The sequence below is a fragment of the Spodoptera frugiperda genome, chromosome 16 (genome assembly GCF_023101765.2).
Source record: "Spodoptera frugiperda isolate SF20-4 chromosome 16, AGI-APGP_CSIRO_Sfru_2.0, whole genome shotgun sequence".
NCBI classification, from domain to species: Eukaryota; Metazoa; Arthropoda; class Insecta; order Lepidoptera; family Noctuidae; genus Spodoptera; species Spodoptera frugiperda.
In genome coordinates this window covers 8,048,996-8,074,491 of record NC_064227.1, presented here as the reverse complement: position 1 = coordinate 8,074,491, position 25,496 = coordinate 8,048,996, and the positions used below count along the sequence as shown (strand labels likewise).

General features: G+C 39.5%; 4 protein-coding genes and 1 non-coding gene across 5 annotated transcripts in view; 3 read left to right on the top strand and 2 right to left on the bottom strand.

Annotated features, from left to right (window-relative positions):
• The window catches only part of LOC118280709 (uncharacterized), a 184,268-nt gene that overhangs the window by 41,703 nt on the left and 117,069 nt on the right, over positions 1-25,496 (bottom strand). The gene's annotated exons all lie outside the window — the stretch shown is intronic.
• Positions 385-2,765, top strand: LOC118280663 (major heat shock 70 kDa protein Ba). Its single transcript, XM_035600951.2, has one exon. It carries the CDS (start codon positions 567-569, stop codon positions 2,601-2,603), a length of 2,037 nt encoding a protein of 678 aa, XP_035456844.2. The 5' UTR covers positions 385-566; the 3' UTR covers positions 2,604-2,765.
• LOC118280660 (heat shock protein 68) lies at positions 10,905-13,261 on the top strand. The gene is given in 2 exon segments (XM_035600948.2): positions 10,905-11,369; positions 11,372-13,261. Coding segments are annotated over 2 exon segments (2,001 nt in total). The 5' UTR covers positions 10,905-11,050; the 3' UTR covers positions 13,054-13,261.
• LOC118280813 (U1 spliceosomal RNA) lies at positions 17,128-17,290 on the bottom strand. Its single transcript, XR_004784153.2, has one exon. It is a non-coding gene; the product is annotated as a U1 spliceosomal RNA (small nuclear RNA).
• Positions 19,246-25,496, top strand: part of LOC126911553 (facilitated trehalose transporter Tret1-like) — a 7,879-nt gene continuing 1,628 nt past the window's right edge. The window contains exons 1-2 of the mRNA XM_050699217.1: positions 19,246-19,687; positions 25,189-25,324. Coding sequence (XP_050555174.1) covers positions 19,634-19,687; positions 25,189-25,324 — 190 coding nt within the window. The 5' untranslated portion in view covers positions 19,246-19,633. The remainder of the gene's footprint in view (positions 19,688-25,188; positions 25,325-25,496) is intronic.

The window sequence follows — 25,496 nt, the reverse complement described above, 5'->3', positions numbered from 1 at the left end:
ATTACACACGAAACAACAACAAAATTCTAAAAAGTAGGCTTTTATTCTCACATCTGTTACACTATTAAATACAAATGTGTTTATGGGACTTATAAGTGATCTAGGTAAATAACTTCACCACAGGAATAAAAAACTACTGTCACAACTAAAATTTTCCCCAATTTTATTTATCTGCAAACTCCCCAGATTCGGGGAAGTTTTCTACGTCGGTATCTCTAATGAGATAGAATGAATTGTCTATCTCTTTCCCACAAGCGCTCTGATTGGTCGATATAGTCTGACATTTCTGGCAATATCTGGAACGTTCTGTGGATTCTGTTCTGTGATTGGTTGGATCTCGTGACATCTAGACGGCTCTGGAAATCTCTCGAATCTGATTTGTTGAGTATATAAGCGCCGAGCGCTCGGCGCGAACTCAGAATTATTTGAAACGCGATACAAAGCAGACGAAGAGAGTTCGGTGCAAACCGAGGAGTTTGAGTTTACTAGACTCGCAACGCAAGTTTATTCAACGTTATTGTTATTATTGAGTGTGAAGAGAATTAGTGAGTGAGAAGACAAACAAAATGCCAGCCATTGGAATAGATCTGGGTACCACATACTCGTGCGTCGGCGTGTGGCAGCACGGCAACGTGGAGATCATCGCCAACGACCAGGGCAACCGCACCACACCATCCTATGTGGCCTTCACGGACACGGAGCGCCTCATCGGAGACGCAGCCAAGAACCAGGTCGCCCTCAACCCCAACAACACGGTGTTCGACGCCAAGCGACTGATCGGAAGGAAATTCGACGACCCCAAGATCCAGGCAGACATGAAACACTGGCCCTTCAGGGTGGTCAGCGACTGCGGCAAACCGAAGATCCAAGTGGAGTTCAAGGGGGAAACGAAACGGTTCGCGCCCGAGGAGATCAGCAGCATGGTGCTGACGAAGATGAAGGAGACGGCGGAAGCTTACCTCGGAACGACAGTACGCGACGCGGTGATCACAGTGCCGGCGTACTTCAACGACTCTCAGCGCCAGGCCACCAAGGACGCGGGAGCCATCGCCGGGCTGAACGTGCTCAGGATCATCAACGAGCCCACAGCCGCTGCGCTCGCGTACGGCCTCGACAAGAACCTCAAGGGCGAGAGGAACGTCCTCATCTTCGACCTCGGCGGCGGAACGTTCGACGTGTCGATCCTGACCATCGACGAAGGCTCGTTGTTCGAAGTGAGGGCGACGGCGGGCGACACGCATCTCGGAGGCGAGGACTTCGACAACAGATTGGTGAACCATCTCGCGGACGAGTTCAAGCGCAAGTACAAGAAGGACATGCGCATGAATCCTCGCGCACTGCGCCGCCTCCGCACAGCCGCCGAGCGCGCTAAGCGCACGCTGTCGTCCAGCACCGAAGCCACCATCGAGATCGACGCGCTCTACGAGGGAATCGACTTCTACACTCGCGTGTCCCGCGCGCGCTTCGAAGAGCTCAACGCAGACCTGTTCCGAGGCACCCTCGAGCCGGTCGAGAAGGCGCTCAAGGACGCCAAGATGGACAAGAGCCAGATCCACGACGTCGTCCTCGTCGGAGGCTCCACCAGGATCCCGAAGGTGCAGAGTCTGCTGCAGAACTTCTTCTGCGGCAAGAAGCTGAACCTCTCCATCAACCCGGACGAGGCGGTCGCGTACGGCGCGGCCGTCCAGGCGGCCATCCTGAGCGGCGAGCAAGACTCGAAGATCCAGGACGTGTTGCTGGTGGACGTGGCCCCTCTGTCCCTCGGCATCGAAACCGCCGGCGGCGTGATGACGAAGATCATCGAGCGCAACTGTAAGATCCCGTGCAAGCAGTCGCAGACGTTCACCACGTACTCGGACAACCAGCCGGCGGTCACGATCCAAGTGTACGAGGGCGAGCGAGCGATGACCAAGGACAACAACCTGCTGGGCACGTTCGACTTGACCGGCATCCCGCCCGCGCCGCGCGGCGTCCCTAAGATCGACGTCACCTTCGACCTGGACGCGAACGGCATCCTCAACGTGTCGGCCAAAGAGAACAGCACCGGCCGAAGCAAGAACATCGTGATCAAGAACGACAAGGGACGCCTGTCGCAGGCCGAGATCGAGCGCATGCTCGCCGAGGCCGAGAAGTACAAGGATGAGGACGAGAAGCAGAGGCAGCGCGTAGCGTCTCGGAACCAGCTCGAGTCGTACGTGTTCAGCGTGAAGCAGGCGCTGGACGAGGCCGGAGACAAGCTCTCGGAACAGGACAAGAGCACGGCGAGGGACGCGTGCGACGACGCGCTCAAGTGGCTCGACAACAACACGCTGGCGGAGCAGGAGGAGTACGAGCACAAGCTGAAGGACGTGCAGCGCGTCTGCTCGCCCGTCATGGCCAAGATGCACGGCGCGGGCGCGCAGGGAGCGGGCGGTATGCCTGGTGGCATGCCTGGAGGAATGCCTGGTGGCATGCCTGGAGGAATGCCTGGAGGAATGCCTGGTGGCTTTGGTGGCATGCCTGGAGGAATGCCCGGTGGTATGCCTGGCGGCTTTGGTGGCATGCCTGGCGGATACGGAGGCTACCAACAGCACAGTGGGCCAACCGTGGAAGAAGTCGACTAAACTAATGTTCCTGAAATCATGTAGCTGAGATCTGCATTTAATTTATAAGACTGATTATTATTTATTTTAATTGTAGCATAATTCAACAGAGGAAAATCAATGTATTGTTAAGTTTGTAAATATGTAAATAGTACCAAATAAACAAATATTTATTAAGTTTAAGTTATTTCGTTTTATTTCCTAGTTCTTGCAAACAAACGGTAATCTGATAACCCAACACACCCGCAGTATACGATTTAATTTACTTTCTTTACAAATTCGAGGAAGAAAATCACTCATTTTATTCACAACGCAATACATGAGTGCTTACCATGAAGCAAATGGAAAGAAGAGAACATAACTGGATTTATCTATCATAATGTGTGACACTTTTCACATTTTAATTTGCCAGTTTCTTATAACCTATCTACACCTATCTACCTACTACTTTTTACTTGTAATATCATTAGGCTTTTTTTTGGCACTGTACAATCACATTATGGCATCTCCTCTTTGTACTTGCATCATGGTGCTAGCTTGCACTAAAAACCCTAGAAAACTTATATCTATCGTCTATAGTCTTTTCACAATAGCATTAGACAGAAGAAAAAAAACTTTTATGGTACACTTTACGGTACACAAAGTGTTACTAAATCTGGATAAAAATCTTTGAATATTAGTTTTAGTTTAATATTTTAATTGTTTGTATTGGACGCATCTTGTCATCATTTTTTGTATATGGAAAATTACTGCTGTAGAATCTTCGAAGTGACGAAAGTGGTAAGTCTTTTACGGTACTTATAATTTTTTTTAATTTCGCAATAATTTGTATTCACAGACTTTTTAAGGGCTGTAACCTAGGTTTGTATTTATTAATAATACACTACATTGAAAACAGCTAAAAGATAGAAAATATTTAATAATCATTACCGTGTTAAGAAAGAGACGATCAAACAACTTTTTTATTGGTATAAGCCGGTAAACGAACAGACGGATAACCTAATGGTAAGCAATTGCCGCCGCCCATGGACATTCGAAACACCAGAGGCGTTATAAGTGCGTTGCCGGACTTTTGGGGGTTAGGAATTTATGGGTTTTTGGGGAATCGGGGATTGGGAAGATTGAGAAGGGGGTAATTGGGTCTCCGGTAACCTCACGCACATGGTATCACTAACTATGAACGATATAAAAATATGTAGGTTGGTTTCAAGAAGGTTTTAGTCTATCTTTTATATTATTATGTTCATGCCACGTTTACTGTGGTTTGACAGTTCTTACCTTTCTTTTATTTTTCTTTAATAGCATCCGAGAGTCCAATATGTAGTGTTGTCGACTATACTGCCAGTATCAAAGAAGTTTGAAGAAGTGTCACATACTAGAAGTAAGTGAGTCCCTCTTTTTTCTAATCCAGAATTAATATATCACTATACATTCTACAATTTCTACATAATGTATGGTAGGTAATTCTATGATGAAAGCTAACAACAAATATTGTGTCGTTATCTAGATACTAACCTAGTGTAGGTAACTTTACATAGGAACCTATAAGTAAATAAAAATATGTATGTAATAATATCAATTGAATTCCTGTAGGGCGATGGGGCAGACAGAGCGCAGAGATGCACACATGCACAATGGGACACTCTTTACTAGTTATGTTACGGTTTCCATGTAATGAAGCATCCATGAATTACCCTAAGATAATTATAAGTCAACTAGCGACCCGTCCTTGTTACGCATGGGTGCAATGGTGATATAATATTATACATAAAAACTTTCCTCTTGAATCATTCTATCTATTAAAAAAAAACCGCATCAAAATCCGTTGCGTAGTTTTAAAGAGATTTAAACATACAAAGGGAAATAGGAACAGAAAAAGCGATTTCGTTTTATACTAAGTAGTAATTGATCATACACAAGTATTTTAGTATCAATTATTTCAGACTCCGTACTATGGTCATGGCCATTACGGAGATTTTTTGGCAACTTTGCTTAGCTCAAACAAATTCTTTGTTTGGTATTGGTAGTTTTTGTACCTACTTGCGGTCTCTTGACCAACAACAACTTGAAATAGGTAGGTAAATAAAATAATTTTAAATAATGAATAGCTTGTGAAAGAGTACGCCATCAAGTAACGTAGCTATAGTATGCAATTAATGTAATATTATTTATTATGATTCCATCTATGTATTTATTTAAAATCCTCTAAAATAAAAGTTTGAAATAACTACCTGCCACTTAAAAAAAATTGTTAAGATGATTGTCAGTTGGTGTTATGTGAATTATGAATTTACAATAAAATAATAAAACCAGATTACGTGTTTTGTACTTCAATATTTGCTATCTTTCTGTAATGTTAAACGTGAACTCTAGAACTTTGAACGATACGACAACTAATGCCATCTGTTATCGTTAATCAGAACTATAAATCTCGGCTATATGCGTTATTAATTGATTCATACGATATATGATACTATTCAGATACATTGTTTCTTATTTATTGTTCCAAGTTTATACTAAAGAAGTTAATATAATAAGTTTAGAGTGTTTGTATTCATTTTACTCCTGCCCAAAGCGTATAAAAGTATAGGGGAGTCTCCTGCCGCCATTACTATTGTTATCTCTTTCATTCGTGACGCAGAGGTTTCTAGACAAGCAGTTAGTGTTACCAGTGCTTTTTTTTTTTTTCAAGGTGGAAAATCATCCAATGACTTCTCCCGCCTTGGGCGAGGCGAGAGGGAGTGTCAGACTCTTACTGACTAAAAACCACCCCGTTCCTACTCCTGCCCGTCGAGCCGGAGCCCCGGTAAACCCGCTAGGTAGTCCGCACCAGTGCTTGGAAAATAAACTCCACACCAATCCCCTGTAAATATTACATTCAATCAATACGATGCAAAAATACATTCATTAAAATAAAATATAGGCATAATATTATTTGTCAATACTGCCTTTTATGCCATATTGTAATTAAAAGCTAATAAAAAAGTAATAAAGTGATATTGATAAAATGTAGATTTTTTTTTCACATTTAATGGGTCGACGTTTGGCCGCTATCTCACCTGATGGTAAGTGATGATGCGGCCTACGGTGGAGCACGTCTGCCCATAAGCAACCTATTCACTCGGGCCTTAAAGATTAATTATTTAGATTGTTAAAGTAAGCAAGAAAATGAAAATGAGTGTAGCATCTACATCAAAAAGTTAACAACCATCTGAAAAATTAACACTAAAAACACACTACACACTAAACTATTTGAAAAATTATAAGTAAATATATATTTTGCCATATCTATGATTATGGTGCATTTTACCAGATTGTTTTGTAAAATCTCCCTAAATTGCGGAAATATTTCTACGTTGGTATCACTAATGAAACAGAATGAGTTCACCTATCTCTTTTCAACAAGCTCTCTGATTGGTTGAATTACGCGTTCCATCCCTTCTCGAATGGTCGAGATATTTTTACAGTGATGCTAGTGTATGAAAAATAAATTCCACAAAAACCACGCCAACAAAACAACATAATTATTGGTGAAAGATACATTATATTGCTTTCTAACTAAGTAAAAGTTAAAAAATGATATAAAAAGGATGTTTAACAATAATAGGCAATTTCAAAATATTCGTAAACCATGGTAGAATTTAGTTATTTATTTTAGTTTCGAATTATCTCAATGAAAACTGAATCAGTGATTAGGTATGGTAAGGTGTCTCACATTGAACCAGGTAAATTTCAAAGTCTCATAGTGGGCAGGATTTTCAATCAATGTCTTTAATTTTTTGTGTATACTTAGCAAAGGAGAATGGCAGAATTCGTACAGCATACTTTTTTTGGTGTTCCCTGATAAAATTTGTACCACTTATTGAGGCAACTAAACCATTCATTTTTCTGTAAAAATAATATTTTTAGAAGCTGGGGTTTAGCAAATATATCAATTAAAAGATTTTTGTAACGAAACGTAATATAATGAAACGAAACGTAGAAGACATGTTTAGTTAGTTGCCATTAATAAAATATCAGAAGGCTCGAAATGATAAATAAATATTTTAAAATAGAAATAACAGTAAATATAATTAACCAATTACAGGTTATACCTCAGAATATATAATTAATGCATATATATGCATAGAATCTCTATATTTATAGGAATTATTTTTGCCATCAATATTTTTTTTTGTAATGGCAATTATTTATTGACAGGTTTGTAAAATCCCTAATCTTTCAAAGTCAATCTAGTTTTTTGCCGTTGTTTTGTTTTGGATTGTAGTTTGTAACTTCATCTAAACAATTTAGCAATTATCTGGCCACTTTTACGTTGAGTTGAGCAACTGCTTCTCCGTTCTCTATCTGTTGATACTACTTTCGCGAAAGGACGCTTTATTAATTGTGTTGTGTGTACGTGTTTTATTGAAAATGACGAGTTTGCAATGCATCAATTGCAATGTTCGCTTGTCCCGAAGAAGAAGACAAGCTTTATCCAATGACGGTGAAGATATCGTCAACACTATTCGTCTGTGGACATATCTTAGAGATGTAAGTAGTTTCCACATAACATTGTGTGAACGAATGGGCGATAGTTACGAACTTCAATAACTTTTACGTGTGATATCACACTAAATAAACACATAAGTAATCGGTAACATGTATTATTTACTTGCCTTACTTGGTTTGCATAACATTGTTATAATTTATTAGTACCTATTATTTTGTTTAATGGTGAGCCATACTCAAAATCATTTAATTATTTCTAGATTACACCAGATGACCATGTTTACCATGAATGCTGGCTAGTCATTCATGTTATTCTGATAATATGCCGAGAAGACACATAGGCCATCAGTGTTTGTGTTGTATGTGGACAACCCATACTAAGAATCAGGCGATGCAGAATTTTGATTGAAGAAGAACAAAGAACGGCTTACACAATTGCTACTTGGATCTAACCATGACAGGTATAAATAAGAACATGTATTATAACTTTTATCAATTCGGTATTTTATTTATTTGAAATAAACTAAGAAATGAAACAATGTAAATATTTTCCACTAATAGCATGTATGTTTAAATGAAAGCTTTTCTTTATTTATATTATTTATTTTAGCTTCATCCTGAAGATAAAGCTTGTGTGCGGTGTTGGTTAAGAGTGAGAACTAAGGATTCTTCACTAAATGAAGATATTCAATCCGTTGAACCTAATCAGCAGGAAAGTGATAATTCTGAACTGATGTGTGCTGCATGTGGTCAAAGTCTTACTCCCAACAACACCTGCTTGTTTGTTGGAGCACCAGCAGGTATATAATAATATGAAATAACATATTTATAGTAATTAGCTTCTAAAAATGCAATGCAAAGAGCAATTACAATTTTATGTTGCTAAATGTAAGACACTAATGATGTTGGCTCTAATAATAACAAAAGGATACTGGTCTTTCCATTCTCTACTCCAGTGAACAATAATAATTTATATATTTAGTATTTTTGGAAAGGTCTTGGGTAAAAACCAATCATTGTGTGTCGAGATTTATTATCTAGCCTGGCCAATTTATATCTATCATATGTAAATGCTTAATTTTGAATTACATGAATGTTATTTATTTACAGACACCTTCCATGAATGAAGTTTGTGAAGTTTGCTGGGGCCAAGTATGCAATTTGAGCTTCTATGTTCCAGATGGTCTATGTTGCTTCAAGCTAAAATAAAGTCCTGCCATTCTTCTCCTAGAACTTATTTTGTTTTCATAGTTGCAGAAACAAATATGAATAGCTGGGACACAATCAAACCTGCCACTTAAAAAAATTGTGATTGCTGTAATTGTATTGTAGGTTTAAGAACAGTGGGATGCTGCTCACATGTTATGAGCATTCTTTGGTATTTGAGTTATGCTTGCCATGAGGGTATGACCCGACCTGCCCCTTTCTTGGATGAAGTAATATTAAGAACCAATCAAGTAATTATAAGAAAATAAAGTAAATGTATTCCTACAAAAACTAAGTTGCTTTATTTACCTACACTCAAAACTCCATCAGCACTTAATCATTATCAAACTATTGTAGACCGCTGCTGGACATAGGTCACTCCTTAAGCACCCTACTGAATGGGTAACTTCTCATGTCAATTTATCAATTTCCTACATTCTTTTTCACTCAAACAATGTTTATGTGCTTAGTGCTTACACGTGATAAAGAACAAAGGGTAATGTTGGTACCACCTCTCAATAGTAATGAGACACCTTCTATAGATAAATATACTCAAACTGAATAAACTTACTAAAGTACTACAATTAAGGTCAAAAGTCGGGTTTCGGAGTTATACTAGGTAAGTACCTTTTTTATGCAATAAGTTGGTAAACGAGCAGACGGATCGTCTGATGGTAAGCAATCGCCGCCGCCCATGTACACCTGAGGCGTTAGAAGTGCGTTGCCGGCCTTTTGGGGGTGGTTGTTAAAGAAAGAGTAATTGTGCCTCCGGTAACCTCACTCACTCAACGGAATACAACGCCAACGCGAAACAAACTCTAGACAATGATGATAGTAGCTTACTTTATTATAAGATAAATGTTCCATAAGTCATTTCTTATCTTCCTACTCTTTCTCCTTTCGAAACACGAAGGAGACTTGCTATGATGGTCATATCCACACATCAAAGTCGGCAAGGGTTGCTTAACCTTGGCGATTGACCTGTGCTTTTGATATTATTAACAACAAGCTTCTCTACTAGCCAATACCTACTATATGTATATTCTACCTTATAAATAATATGAAAATCTTGTAAAATATCCATATCTACAGAATATTCCCATTGACCATAGACTAACCTAACCTCAAACATAAATCTGGTTATATCTCTTATCTCCCAACTTCTAAAAATCTGAGAATTTTTATAGGGCTTTCCAATCATGTTTACTACCAATTAAACCCAAAATTATTCGGGAACACGAAAATTTTTTGCTGTACGAGACTCCCATACAACCCTGCCATTCGCCTTTATCTAGTTTTAATTTTGTAAAACATTAATTTCTCATATTCCTTTTAGTTTCGGTGTAAACAAGGTTTTCATGAAAAATGATTTTTGGTTCAATGAGTACTTCAGGTGGTACACATTTAACCAGGGTATGGTCCACATTTAGCCACCTTATTTCTATGTATTCTAGTTCCATTTATAAGCGAAATCAAAGCGAAAAAATTTGTGAGAATAATAAAAACAGGAATAGTGAATTATACAATATTTATTTATTATAAAACAAACTATTCAACAGTCTAATAATCAGCCTTATATTTAATTTTATTAAAATCTTTAAATCTTATACGAATACTTTCACCTGTGCAGTTTAAGGGCTTTAAGCATGTTGCCAGCCAAATGCCCACCACTTTTCTTGTTAACACTTCGTTTCGCACCATTTTATAACAAATTAAAAACATTTCTTTAAATAAACTCATTTAGTGACTGGGATGTACGTAATGTTCCAGGGCTCAATGTGTACCACCCTCAGGTGGCTCACTGTGAGACACACCACGTTTTGATAACTAACTTCAATATTTTACCAGCAAATCAATTTCGTAAAAACACGAATTATAGCGCTTTTAATTGCTAACTAACCATAGAAAACAATGTATATATAATTAAATTGATATTATTTAATCGAAAAAAGCTAAAAAAGAATTGAATTTGCAAAAAAAACTTACTTTTTGAGTCAGTTTGCTTTCGAATGCTCCTCATAAAAACACTTTGCTCACGATCGCCACGTAAACTAGTGGGCAGGGATGGAACGTAAATACCTCTCTTTTACTCATATTAGCGCACTTTAGCAATGTCACATTTTCGAGATTCGGCGGTGGTTAAATGTAGCTGCCTGGTTCAATGTGAGACACCCGACCCTACCTGAAACCTTTGGAAATAAACAGCGAATCAACACACGAAACAACAACAAAATTCTGAAAAGTAGGCATCAATTGTCACAACTATTACACTATTAAATACAAACGTGTTTATGGGACTCATACATAAGTGATCTAGGGAAATAACTTCACCACAGGAATAAAAAACTACTGCCACAACTTAAGTTTTCCCCAATTTTATTTATCTACAAACTCCCCAGATTCGGGGAAGTTTTCTACGTTGGTATCTCTAATGAGATAGAATGAATTGTCTATCTCTTTCCCACAAGTGCTCTGATTGGTCGATCTAGTCTGACATTTCTGGCATTATCTGGAACGTTCTGTGGATTCTGGTCTGTGATTGGTTGGATCTCGTGACGTCTAGACATGTCTGGAAATCTCTCGAATCTGATTTGTTGAGTATATAAGCGGCGAGCGCTCGGCGCGAACTCAGAATTATTTGAAACGCGATACAAAGCAGACGAAGAGAGTTCGGTGCAAACCGAGGAGTTTGAGTTTACTAGACTCGCAACGCAAGTTTATTCAACGTTATTGTTATTATTGAGTGTGAAGAGAATCTGAAGACAAACAAAATGCCAGCCATTGGAATAGATCTGGGTACCACATACTCGTGCGTCGGCGTGTGGCAGCACGGCAACGTGGAGATCATCGCCAACGACCAGGGCAACCGCACCACACCATCCTATGTGGCCTTCACGGACACGGAGCGCCTCATCGGAGACGCAGCCAAGAACCAGGTCGCCCTCAACCCCAACAACACGGTGTTCGACGCCAAGCGACTGATCGGAAGGAAATTCGACGACCCCAAGATCCAGGCAGACATGAAACACTGGCCCTTCAGGGTGGTCAGCGACTGCGGCAAACCGAAGATCCAAGTGGAGTTCAAGGGGAAACGAAACGGTTCGCGCCCGAGGAGATCAGCAGCATGGTGCTGACGAAGATGAAGGAGACGGCGGAAGCTTACCTCGGAACGACAGTACGCGACGCGGTGATCACAGTGCCGGCGTACTTCAACGACTCTCAGCGCCAGGCCACCAAGGACGCGGGAGCCATCGCCGGGCTGAACGTGCTCAGGATCATCAACGAGCCCACAGCCGCTGCGCTCGCGTACGGCCTCGACAAGAACCTCAAGGGCGAGAGGAACGTCCTCATCTTCGACCTCGGCGGCGGAACGTTCGACGTGTCGATCCTGACCATCGACGAAGGCTCGTTGTTCGAAGTGAGGGCGACGGCGGGCGACACGCATCTCGGAGGCGAGGACTTCGACAACAGATTGGTGAACCATCTCGCGGACGAGTTCAAGCGCAAGTACAAGAAGGACATGCGCATGAATCCTCGCGCACTGCGCCGCCTCCGCACAGCCGCCGAGCGCGCTAAGCGCACGCTGTCGTCCAGCACCGAAGCCACCATCGAGATCGACGCGCTCTACGAGGGAATCGACTTCTACACTCGCGTGTCCCGCGCGCGCTTCGAAGAGCTCAACGCAGACCTGTTCCGAGGCACCCTCGAGCCGGTCGAGAAGGCGCTCAAGGACGCCAAGATGGACAAGAGCCAGATCCACGACGTCGTCCTCGTCGGAGGCTCCACCAGGATCCCGAAGGTGCAGAGTCTGCTGCAGAACTTCTTCTGCGGCAAGAAGCTGAACCTCTCCATCAACCCGGACGAGGCGGTCGCGTACGGCGCGGCCGTCCAGGCGGCCATCCTGAGCGGCGAGCAAGACTCGAAGATCCAGGACGTGTTGCTGGTGGACGTGGCCCCTCTGTCCCTCGGCATCGAAACCGCCGGCGGCGTGATGACGAAGATCATCGAGCGCAACTGTAAGATCCCGTGCAAGCAGTCGCAGACGTTCACCACGTACTCGGACAACCAGCCGGCGGTCACGATCCAAGTGTACGAGGGCGAGCGAGCGATGACCAAGGACAACAACCTGCTGGGCACGTTCGACTTGACCGGCATCCCGCCCGCGCCGCGCGGCGTCCCTAAGATCGACGTCACCTTCGACCTGGACGCGAACGGCATCCTCAACGTGTCGGCCAAAGAGAACAGCACCGGCCGAAGCAAGAACATCGTGATCAAGAACGACAAGGGACGCCTGTCGCAGGCCGAGATCGAGCGCATGCTCGCCGAGGCCGAGAAGTACAAGGATGAGGACGAGAAGCAGAGGCAGCGCGTAGCGTCTCGGAACCAGCTCGAGTCGTACGTGTTCAGCGTGAAGCAGGCGCTGGACGAGGCCGGAGACAAGCTCTCGGAACAGGACAAGAGCACGGCGAGGGACGCGTGCGACGACGCGCTCAAGTGGCTCGACAACAACACGCTGGCGGAGCAGGAGGAGTACGAGCACAGGCTGAAGGACGTGCAGCGCGTCTGCTCGCCCGTCATGGCCAAGATGCACGGCGCGGGCGCGCAGGGAGCGGGCGGTATGCCTGGCGGCATGCCTGGAGGAATGCCTGGCGGCATGCCTGGAGGAATGCCTGGCGGCATGCCTGGAGGAATGCCTGGTGGTTACGGAGGCATGCCAGGTGGCTACGGAGGCTACCAGCAGCATAGTGGGCCAACCGTGGAAGAAGTCGATTAAGAGTGAGATTATAATATGTAGATAGGCACCAACTGTGCCGATTCCAGTATACATCATGAGAATCTAGAATGTGATATTAAGTTTAAGACTGATTAATTTATTTATTTTGCCAGCACATGATCTGATTATCCTCTGTTGAATTATGTTCAAACGTGTTCCTAATTTTAGTGTTAACTGTTAGTTTTAAGTTTGTAAAAAAGAAAAATAAAAAAATGACAAGTTTATTTTATTAAATTGTTTTATTTACCAGAAATATTTACAAACATAACAATACACCAAGCGAATTCAAATCGTGTCCAACGGTTTAAAAACCCTCATTTCTATTACAAGTGTTACAGTTACACCTATTTACATCTACTATCATGCACTATAATCATCTAATAAATGAAAATATAAACACAAATAATTCCTATGTAGATAACTAGGTACGCAGTACGTACAATTTTAGTTTTTACTGCGGCCTAAATAGAATTTCAAAAACACAATCAATGAATCTCACAATCACAAATAACCTTTTCATGGCCTTTAGCTATAAATACCTTCCTAATAATAATTAATTAGGTAAACATCATAAAATACACGAGTGAGTAAATTCACGTAAAATAATGCAGACAAATAATAAAATACGCTCAGAAAATAATTTAGATTTTTCCTATAATTTATGACAATTCGTAATTGTAAGACTAAGCACCCATCCAATTTTTTCATATTCTGCTGTTGTAAACTTAACCGAGTAGCTACTGTCTACATAGGCTTCTAAACAACTTTTTGTATTTGTGTAATAGGTATCTCCGACAATAAAGTAGTTGTCTAGTTTACCTCTCAACTTGCAAGTTCTGCTCTAAAACACATGACCTAGGTCTTTGATATTGTTAAGTGCTACCTGCTAACATTATGCATCTGGGAAAGTATCTACATGTAGTTACCTAGTTCAAGCAATACTTGCTTTATTACTAGGTATTCCAATATTTCCAGACCAAAGTGTAGGTATCACTTTACTTTTAGACTATATACACTTACATAATATTCATTTTTGAATTATTTGTCTCGTAAAATATAATAAATTGTTAAAGTGCCTGCCATAATTCTCCGAGTAACGTTACGCTATTCACCGTACCATTGCTCAAATACTTTTTTCAGATTACATTTATTTTTTAATAGCAATTACGAGTTTCTGACATTAATAGTTTAGGGAACAGCGAGTAAAGTTCCCTAAGAAAAGGAGGATCCTCCGACCAGGCGAGGTGATCGGCCTGGCGGGCTTTCTGCCCCACTGTTGTTCGTTGGGATTTTCTATCCGTGTTAATTCGCATGTAAACATCGTATGTGCGATGCAGGATATTTGTGACGTCATCCGTTGATTTGCTCGTCGATAGTCTATGTGCGACTACTGTCATCTGTCACTTGTCAGAGTGTCGCCACAATAGTATAAACCATGCAACACGATCATCGCAATACTTCAAAAATGTTGAGAAACTTTAATTTTTTTAATGCTTTATGAGTTTACTGTGCTCAAAACGTAAGTACACAGGGTATTTTTAACTCAGAGACAGAATATTCGCAGCTGCGAACTACCTAACGGGTTTACCGTGGCTCCGGCTCTAAAAGCAGGAGTAAGAGCGGGGTGGTTTTTAGTCAGCAAGAGTCTGACTGTCTCCCTCTCGCCTCGCCCAAGGCGGAAGAACTGTATTTCCACCATGAAAAAATAAAAATTGGATCTCAAGAGAACAAACAGACTTACACAATTATAGTAACCTAACCAAATAAGGCCTATGCCTCAATAAAGCCTATTTTGAAAATTTCCCTCTTCCCGATGTCAAATGGTCGCCAGAGTTTGTAGAAGTGTGCATGCACATTACTTAACTAATTTGAGCACAGCAAGCAACCCGTGCCGCGATTATGTTGGAACCTACAGACGAAAACAATCACGACGTGGAGCGCACTTTAGTTTTTATAAAATTCGAGTAGCGTAAACTGTTAGTATTTTTATATTTATCAGTATACGAAGTGCCGTGTTTTGTCTGTATGACAATTATACATTTAGCCATCTCCTCACATTAGTGAAATAGCTATAATATCGGTGTATTTCATATAATAGTTGTTTTGTTTACCTATGTGCCATGTCCTAATAAAGCCTACAAAAAAAAGTGTAGGCCTTATTACGGCATAGTTGTTTTTCAGTAATTTCATAGAAAACGGATCACCAGCTTCTGTCAAAAAGAAAGCCAATGGATTTTGCAAAATATGGAAAACGCTGTTAAAATGGTAGAAAGGGGTAAACGGGGTGAATAGATACAGAAAAGGGGTGAATGGATATCCGGAAATTCTTCATAGTATCTATTCACCCTTCGAATTTTATGCACCCTGTTTTACCCGGTAGGCTGCTGCAGCCAGATATAACTTCCAAAGAAGTACGCACCATCTAAAGAGTGGTTTCCACTACACGAAAGCTAGGTCGGTCGCTAAATTGGCTACAGAACAAGAAGTTATTCTCATTCGTTTGACTGATGCTGGGGTACCGATGACTTCAAAGATGTTACTTGGGTATTACATGATGAGAAACTCGTTTAGCCTGATGTATAATGACCAAAATTAATTAATAAGATCTCATTACATTTATTATAAGCATTGACATTTATTAAGACATAGGGTTCCCAATAAGACCAAAGTGACACTTTAGTTATTTGTGTTTATAAAATTGTAATTTTTGTTTCTAAAGCTATTTTGATTCCATTATTACAAAGTTTAATAAATACATATAAGATTTTGAAATTATCAGCCCATTGTCATTTTAAACCTACGAGCTAGGCGGTAATAAAAATAAGGTAGGCCTTATTTGGTTAGCTTACCTTACAATATTATCAACATATCACCGATGACTTCCTACAAAGATTAGTGGAGAGATTTCATTACTAAATTCCATTTGATAGCTTAGTGACAGTGTGATAAAATTTAAATATTCGTAAATATGTGATGACGTGGCATTACCTATTACCACTTTATCACACCCTGCCTCAAAACACACCAATGGTCGAGGTGTCGTCATCAAATATTACTGCAGTAAAATAAATTAATCATAGATTGTGTTGTATCGTAGTTAGCAACCGATATACAATTTCATATCTTGATTCTTTACACCTCAATTACCTCAATATCGGATGTGATACATACCTTCCCTTTTGTGACGCGTTTGCCTATTCAATTGGATTTAAAGTCGTTAATACATATTTTTATGACCATTTGTGAATTTCAGTGTGATGTAAAGATATCGAAATGAGACTTAAAGTAGGAAATCTAATCTTAAGTTGGCATTCAATTGAATTCTATCACGTCTGAAGATAAATTTAGGCTTCTGTAATTCTAAAGATATTCGGCCATAATTTATTAAAGTGGTTTCTGTAAAAAATATGTAAGTAATTTTGTTGTCATGTTGCAATCAAATATCAAATAATATTAAAAAAAATTTGATTCCTACTTTTCTTAATTATAAATTAAGTAGATACGGAAGGTTGCGTTCTTATATTGTCAACTTAAACAATAATATTCTTACTTTTTATTATACTTAACAAAGAAAAAAAGAGTATATTAAAAAATACAAATGACGGGCTTAAAATGTTTGTCTTTGATATAACTATTTATTAGCCATTTATTCCAATGTAAACGACCAAACAAACAAAATTATTGAAAGTCGCTAAAAACTTCAAATCGTTGAACTTTATCTTTATTTAACGAACATAATGGATTTTTATTGACGCCTTAAATTTATTTTAGTTGAACAGTAAACATGTTGTAAAATATCTATATCAGCTGGTAGACAATGACAAAATAGGGAAAGTCATAGAAGTTCGTCATCGTACGATTATTTTATCAATGTGTTATTCAGACATGGGCAGTAAACTTTTGTGACAAATAGCGGCTTAAGTTTGCTTAGTATCTATAGTATACTCTACTCAATATTAAAGGATTTTGTTCTACGAATGTTACAGGAAAGAATCGAAGTATTTACTATCATCACAAATCACACTCAGTTACCAAATCAACATATCTTGGGGTATAAGATTTTCATGGATATCTTAGGGGACAGCGCGTACGCAGTCCCCACTACCAAAAATTACGCGTCCGAGTTATCCACATTAGGGATAATCGCAGGGGTCAACCCAATCGCAGTGCAATGAGAGGACCTCGCCCTGGGGGAACCGCCTTCTTGATCACGGTATCCCCTACGCCAGGTAAGTATGAATTCCGAACGGCGAACCGCGAGGGTCGTTCAACGGCGGAGAATCTTAACACCGCGATTCACAAATGTGACGTCATTGCACAGCGACATCTAGTTACGGAGTAGGGAACTTGGGGTCGAGTTAAAAATAGAACCGGTTTGTACTTTTGTAGGGGAAAAATGTACACGCCGCGGCGCGCGCCGCCTGGCGACGTGTTTGAAGACTTCTACTAACTAAAAACATTATGTATTGTTACGCAATATTTCAATTAGTTAAATACTGCAGAGTTGACATAAATACATAACTACAAGCTTACTTCCTTTTCAGTTAAAGTATCGAGTTTAAAATATGACATTTCTTTGGCATTATACTGTACGGGTACCACTGTAACTGCTCAGTCAAACACGTGTTATTTTAGTTTGCAACAGTATTGATTCATTACATCATAAAAGTTTATCTATTATAGCAAAATGTATTCTTGATTGATGTTTAATATGGCCCTATTTTGTTTATCCCTATGTATGTATCTAAACATTATTCAGTAAAATAAAAATGTTTGGACAAAAACTGAAAATCTCGATAAAACGAAGCCTACCCTGTACTGTAATTACCACAGAAAATAATGAGCGGCGCCGCGTAATTTTGTCTACCACATTAGGTGGAACTCAGAACCTTACTTCATTAGGACATCATGATCATCTTATACAAATTGGTTGGATACGTAACTATGTAGTTTGCAAGATTATGTGTATTCAAGTATTTATTGCATTCATAATGTACATAGGTGGGGGAAATACAATATTAAGTCACAATCACAAAATAGAAGAAGTGTATATCTCATAGCTACAACTTTTTCGGTACTTAAATTCTAATCCTGACATTTTAAAAGCAAAGAATCAGTCATAAGCCATGTATTTGTTAGTCTAGTGCAGATACCTTTACACGTAACATTTTGTAAATAAAAGAAATGTTCATCGAGGTCATAAATGTGACTGTGTTTCCTGATGGGTATAACCTGGGTGTCTTCAAGGCCCGAGTGAATGGGTTGCTTATGGGCAGACGTGCTATATCGTAAAATCCTCTTTTTTATCTAATATGTCTAGTGCAGAGGCAGTAGACTGTACACTATCATTTACTAGTCTAGTGCAGAGACCCTTATATGTAACATTTTGTAAAAGAAATGTTCATAAATGTGTTATAAAAACCTTTTGTACTACTAACTACTATTAGTAGCAACTAGCAACGATGCTTGTGTGCTCTTCAATGGGAAGCTGTCACCGTAGCCTGAGTATGTGACACTAATGACGACATATGTAAGTGCGTTGACGACCGTAAACTTGATTATTAATTACTAAATTACCCTGAATAATAGTTGCATCAATGTCAATGTCAATGGTTAATTTTTCCTGTTCTAGTCTAGGACGATTTCATCTCCAAGAAACAAAACCTTTTAAATAATAAAAAATACCCTGTTGTAATCTCTTTCTGTGGACCACTTCCCGATGGATATCCCACCCACACGTACGAAGCGTTTCGCCTTTAAATTTAGTCATTAACCCCGTTATAGACCGGAGCTGCAGACTACCTAGCGGGGCTCCGGCTCGAAAAGCAGGAGTAGGAACGGGGTGGTTTTTAGTCAGTAAGAGTCTGACACTCCCTCTCGTCTCGCCCAAGACGGGAGAAGTCATTGAATGATTTTCCCCATTAAAAAAAAAAGAAACCCCGTTAAGGAGTGCAATTCTTTACCAGAACCTTCCCCCAAGGGTCTTCAACGGCATGGGCAGGTAAAATCCATTGTAATCATAGCTTACCACCAGCCTAGAGAGTGACCAATAAAAAATAACCACATGACCACATTGAATGGCCAAGCGATACACATTGAAATAGGGCCCATAAACGTCTATTCCTTAGTGCTGAAGGTGAATAGCCGTGGCATGACGATCAGTTGTCGTTCAGTCTACCTGGCAGTAACATCGTCTCATTAACATCTACACATACAAATATATAAAGCTAAAGAGTTTGTTTGTGCGCGTTAATCTCCGGAACTGTTGGTCCGAATTTAATAAGTCTTAAAGTGCTGGATAAGACATATATCGAGGAAAGTTATATAGTGTATTAAACATCACGCTACGATCATAAGGAGCTGAGACAGAGCAGGTGAAGCCGCGCAATTCGCTAGTTATAAGTAATGAGATTTATCTAATCACTATCAGGTAGTATCACGTCGATTAGTCGATAACTCACACCTCTGTCCGTCTGTGCAGTGCAGTGAACGTCTCCGTGCTTATAATGAAATCACAATAGTTTGAACATTAATCTGTGAAGAAGGTGATTTTGTATTTGTAAAAGACAATTTAAACAAAATGGGTGAACTACAGAAGCAAAGGAAGGAGAGGTTTTCGCCGTTCTGGAGACAGGTTTGTTTTCTTTAATTTTTTTTTAAAGTGATTCTCAAACTCTTGATCACATTTTTATCTTTTTAAATGTTTTTATGAAATCCGAACTCCGACCAAAAATAAATTTTGGGAACACAGAAAAATACGTAGTGCACTGAACATGTACTATTGTAACTATTTAATTTTACCTTAAGTAATAGGTAATTAATATAATCAATGATTTTATGGCAAAATAAACCCAGTAGAAACGCGTACGTTTAAAATCCACTGAAACCTGAAAGAAAACTGAAGCAAAAGTTCAAGTGACATTTTCTTTTCTTTTCTTAATATCTACAATTTTTATTAATTAAAGTAGGTTAGGATGACGGAAATTATTGCATCGCTGTATTGTTAATAATAACACGTTAAAGACCACGAGGGATCATCAGTGACCAACGTTAGCGGAGGAAGGCCTTCAGCAGTTTTCTATTCGCAATGAAAGATGAAAGACTTAAAAAAATATATATCTTCTATTATACACCGTAAAATGGGGTGAATAGATACAGAAGAGGAAATAAATATTGGGAAAATGTTCTAAAATTCATTCCTTTTCCTGTGTCTATTCACGCTTTAAATACTATTCACCCCGTTTTACCGTACATAACGACTGAAAAGTACGTTTTACATAGTTTCTAGTCCTACCTTACCCTTTCGGGGATTAAAGTTATTACAAGTCGTGCCGTAATGTTAAGTTAATCCATCATTACACCATAAAATAACATAATTAATCCGTTTCAAAACATAGTTAAACTTTTATTTAGCGACATAATGTCCTATTTGTCTTGATATTTCTGTCGCCTCCATTAAGCATTGTTTGTCGTTACTAATCTGCTAATTAGCTTTATCTGTGCGAAGTATTTTCTTCGTCACAATGATTTTCAATGACAAACTGACTGTGATCACTGGTACCTGGTATGCTTAGCTGTCCAGGGGGAGTTGAAGGTTATAGGCTGGCAAACAACTAGACGTATCACCTGATGTCGAGTAATCGGTTCTGCTCGTGGACACTCAAAACACCAGGGTGGAGTTACGAGTGCGTTGCCGGCCTTTTAGATGTTAGGATAGGGTATTTGAGGATTGAGGGATATAGTAGGGGGAATTGAGCCTAGGGTGATCACACTCGCACGGCTTAGGGGATCTACTTTATTGACTTTACTTTAGAAGATTGTGTCCATCTTAAAACAATTGAATGGAGTCGTTGACAATCTTCTTGCCAGTTCTTTTACACCACCCTGTCTTCGGTTTGTCTTAAGGCAGTGGTAACAATAAGTCCTGTTAATGCCTTAATCTGGTCAGACCTATGGGTAATTGACCGCGTGGTCGTTTTCCTTCCATTTTTCCTACTATAATCAGTTTATCAAAGTTATCTGGTCCTCATGCATGGCCAGAGAAACTTCGAACCCGCTGATATCTAATTGTGGAGATGAATACACGAGCCAATCGATTACTTATACTGCATCATCGATCATCGAATCATGCATCGTTTCAGAATCATCATTAAGTTGTATCAAGATTAACTGTTTGAGTATAGGTATCTCATTAAATAATTCTTTGATACTACCTACTTAAAGAAATTCCCTCAACAATGTTTAAACGTGTTAACTTTGTAGGTAATTGATTTATTGATATTATCTATAAGTGCTATTGTTCCTCACTCACTTACCTATTTGTTAATTGCGCAAAAGATAATCTAACAACAGCTAAACTAATGAAGATTGATCGTTGAATGCTACTCGTGTCAATATTTATTTTGTATGGACACTTACCTTACCTCATTGTAATCTGTACACGTTTGTAATCGGAAAATTCTGTCGTGAATATAACATCTTCGTTCGTTTTTCCCCGAAGTAAGCGACACGTGTAATCGAATGCTTATTTTCCCGTCAACGACCATCGTACGTGTTTTTAAGAAGCAAGACTTCGTATTGTTTGGTTTTTGAATGAAAACAAAGACATTAATATTAAATATTTTATAAATTTCCTACTGAGATTGAGGGTGCTTTTCCGTCAGAGATGTGCTATGCTACGTTGCTGTGGATGTGTTTGGCTTACATCAATCATATTCATTGGTACACATAGCTTAGTACTGGTGGATACGAAATCAACTAAGATATATTTTAATATGGAATGATGCGTCAGCTATGGAGGCATACTATCGATACATCGCATACTCGAGCTGCGCATCTTCCTCGCACAGCTATTTTGCGGTGGCGCATCTTCATTGCACATCTAACAATTATTTGCACCGTAACACAGCTTAGTACCAGTGGAAATGGTCACACAGTTTCACAGTTTAGCTATTAAATCCTATAGCATAGTTACATAGCATATCTCAGGTAGAAAAACATCCTTAAGGCAGAAATTACAAACTACTACCAACTACGATCCTAACACATTTAATGCTCTGCTGAAAGGTAGAAAATTCACATGACGCTTCTCAACTTGTCATATAAACAATGTATTTGATCAAATATTTAGAGTTAGTTTGTGAACTATGTTCAAATTAGGAAGAAGTCGTAAACATCGTCTTTCATGGGTGGTGTTTCTTATAATAATGCGTCTATTATGTATGGATATGGGTCGGAAAATTTCGTTGTTTTGCATATATAATATAGAGTGACATATTCTCGATAACTCGACTCATAGCGTTATGGGTCTGATGTAGAAATGGAGGAGTGTTTAGACTAATAAGTGCTTAGTAGGCCTCAGGAGTCGGGCTTCCGAACATTGAAAGCCGAAAGAACCAATAACCAATACGTAACCCTCGACCACAGTCCCGATGCTTCGGGGTGTAAGGCGTTACGTTACGTTGTTGCACGTTGCATTGTACGTTACACGTTGTTTGATGTTTCAATGTACGTTACACGTTGTTGCAACAACGTACAAATATGTATTTGTATTATTTTGGGCGCCTTTGCCCTGAGCGAGGCGAGAGGGAGTGTCAGACTCTTACTGACTAAAATCCACCCCGTTCCTACTCCTGTTTTTCGAGCCGGAGCCCCGGTAAACCCGCTAGGTAGTCTGCAGCTATTATTTATATACTTAGAATCACCTTGCAGGTAGTACTTGTGTTATATAAATACTTTAACGACTACTTGTAGAAAACACAATAAAGATATTGTTAATCCCAATTAATCTTAGCTAGTAAATACAAGTGTTAGTATGTTTATTGCACATTTTCGTGTGAAGTGCTGGAACGATTTCGATGCATGTTGTTGTAGTGATAGATACGATCACAGAGTTCAGAAACACTGATATAGATTGCTTTTAGGGATTATTTTTAAGTATATTTGGACTGAATTGTGGATAATGCTATGTTATTAGACTCACGCTCGATCCTAGATGTCGATTGTGGTATATTTCAAATGCTGGAAACCGCTATAATACACACTTAGATCCGATCATTTTAAGTGTAGGAGATCCATACTTCGGCACGAATGGCTCGACCGGAGTGGTACCACGGCCTCACAGTAAATCGACGTGAAACAACTCTTGCGTTGTGTGAGTGAGGAGGCTCAATTACCCCCCTTCCCAATCTTCCCAATTGCCAACGACTCTTAAATTCCTTACCCCCCAAAAGCCCGGCAACACACTTGTAACTCCACTGGTGTTTAATGAGTCAATGGGCGGTAGCTTGGTCCATAAAAAAATCGGAGATCAAACCTGTCATAATTTGCTCAACAATCTAACTTGCGATGACTCGATCATCAAGCTACTTATTTACTGATAACTGATATCACGTATTAGAAATAATTTGGCCGTCAATCTGTAGCATTCACAAGATAAATTATATATTAGTAGCCGGTTAACATGGAATCATGTGTCCTAGCGTGTTATCATGAATCAAAATTAATAGATGTGGTGATAAGATGTTATCATGAGAGTACGGCGTTATCATTTATATCCTTATATCCCAAGGCAGCAGATAATACGTCATTTGTAACAGTTATCATAGTTGACGATCTGTTTTTTTTTTTAATTTGCACGTTGTTCGTCTTTGCTATTTTGTTGTCATGCGAAAATGTTATCTTATTAACAGTTGTACAGAGCAACATTCCACAGATTTCGCTGAAAATTAAGGAAATTGAATATTAGGTAATAATACATAATTAATTTTGTATGTACTCTGTCTGACCTGAGAGAATTGACGCCATTCACTCTTCCTCAACAAATGTTTCTCGTAAATTAATTTTTGTGCATTCGATGTATTCTTTAAACCAAAAATAAAAACTATTCACGTTTCCACACTCCTTAGAACAATATGTAAACAATATTATGTGAATCGTATACAGCTGTTCTACATTTAGAATGTGTAAATAACTTTACCCAGTTGGCCAATTAATATGATTTTTGGAAAATTTACTTTGTTGTAGGTGATGTGATTGTAATAAAATTGTTTGCATAGCTGTCTAAAAATGCGAACTTTCTTATCCTTATTTATAAGGTAAAGGCACCTAATAAGGCCCACCTTATTTCAAAGCCTCGTAAAATCTTCCAGATAAATAAATTTAAGAAAAACATTGGATGTTATAATATTATTTGAAAACGAGATATCCAAAAAATTTTGTAAAGTTTTTGGCATTTTAACACAAATGTATTTCTTACTGGGCCATCTTTGGCGACTGTACCTTACTTACCTCTTAAATTATCATATTCTTAGTTCTCAAGGGAGCCATGTGTGATGTGTCAACCAACGACCTAGCTCTTGAACAACGCGCAATTATTATAGCCTACGTTTTAATTACCAAATAATCAGATTACATATCTAATCGAAAGATGGTAATTACAATTTTAATCGACGCATTTGTAATAAAACATAATTTGTAATCTAACAGCGTATTTAAAAAGTTAGTAAATAATCTCTCGATCGAGTTCTACGTTATCAATGTGCACTTGGATTGGAATAGCACTTCACCTTTGTAAAGTCGGTTAAGGTTGTTATATTTTTGTTGTTTTAATTACACAAAGAAAGGTATATAGATATCAGTAGCAGACTATATTATTATGTTTTGATTTGTGATTGCAAAATACCAAAGTTTGAAGTCCATACTCGTAAACAACTTCAACACATTAGTGTCATAGAGGGCGCGTCTGTCGGTTTAGAGGATGCAGGCTTCATTACGTGAACATGCTGCAGATAATTCCCCTAGGTTGCACACAAACAGAGGACTATGTGTTCATTCTTTGCACGATGACACCTACATATAAGGGTCAGTTCATATCTGACGAAGCATGCGTCGCGTATCATCGGTCGCGTAACGTCAGAACAGACAAATGTATAGAAAAACCGACCGATGATACGCTCGACGTATTTTACGTCAGATATGAACCGACCTTTACTACTAAACTTAACTTTAAGATCACCCTCTGTATTTTCTATGGATAGGTCTATGTTCAGCTGTTCAACAGTCCAGTGGATGGAAATGGGCCAATGATAACTTTATTAATTTCAAAGTCTAACTATGTTGTAATGATGATTCCAGGCGTTCGTGACAGCGAGTGTGTCGACGAACATCATCGCTCACGGCTGTGTCATCGGCTTCGCCGCCATCTTGATCCCCAGCCTCCGTCTCCCAGAGTCTCACATACACGCCACTCCCAGCGAGGAGTCATGGATAGGTAAGGACAATGATATTACCCCACTATTGGACCAAAACTGCTGACCTTAGGAGTAGAAGATAAATGAAATATACACGTGTAATTTGTGCGTGTTTGGCGTTATCGCTGTAGATACATATCGTACCCAACTCGTGTTTTGATTAGTAATTTATTTGTAGGTAGAGGTTACTGG

What these genes read in the sequence shown, in the direction of transcription:
- LOC118280663 (XM_035600951.2), top strand. Translation starts at nt 567, where the DNA reads ATGCCAGCCATTGGAATAGATCTGGGTACCACATACTCGTGCGTCGGC.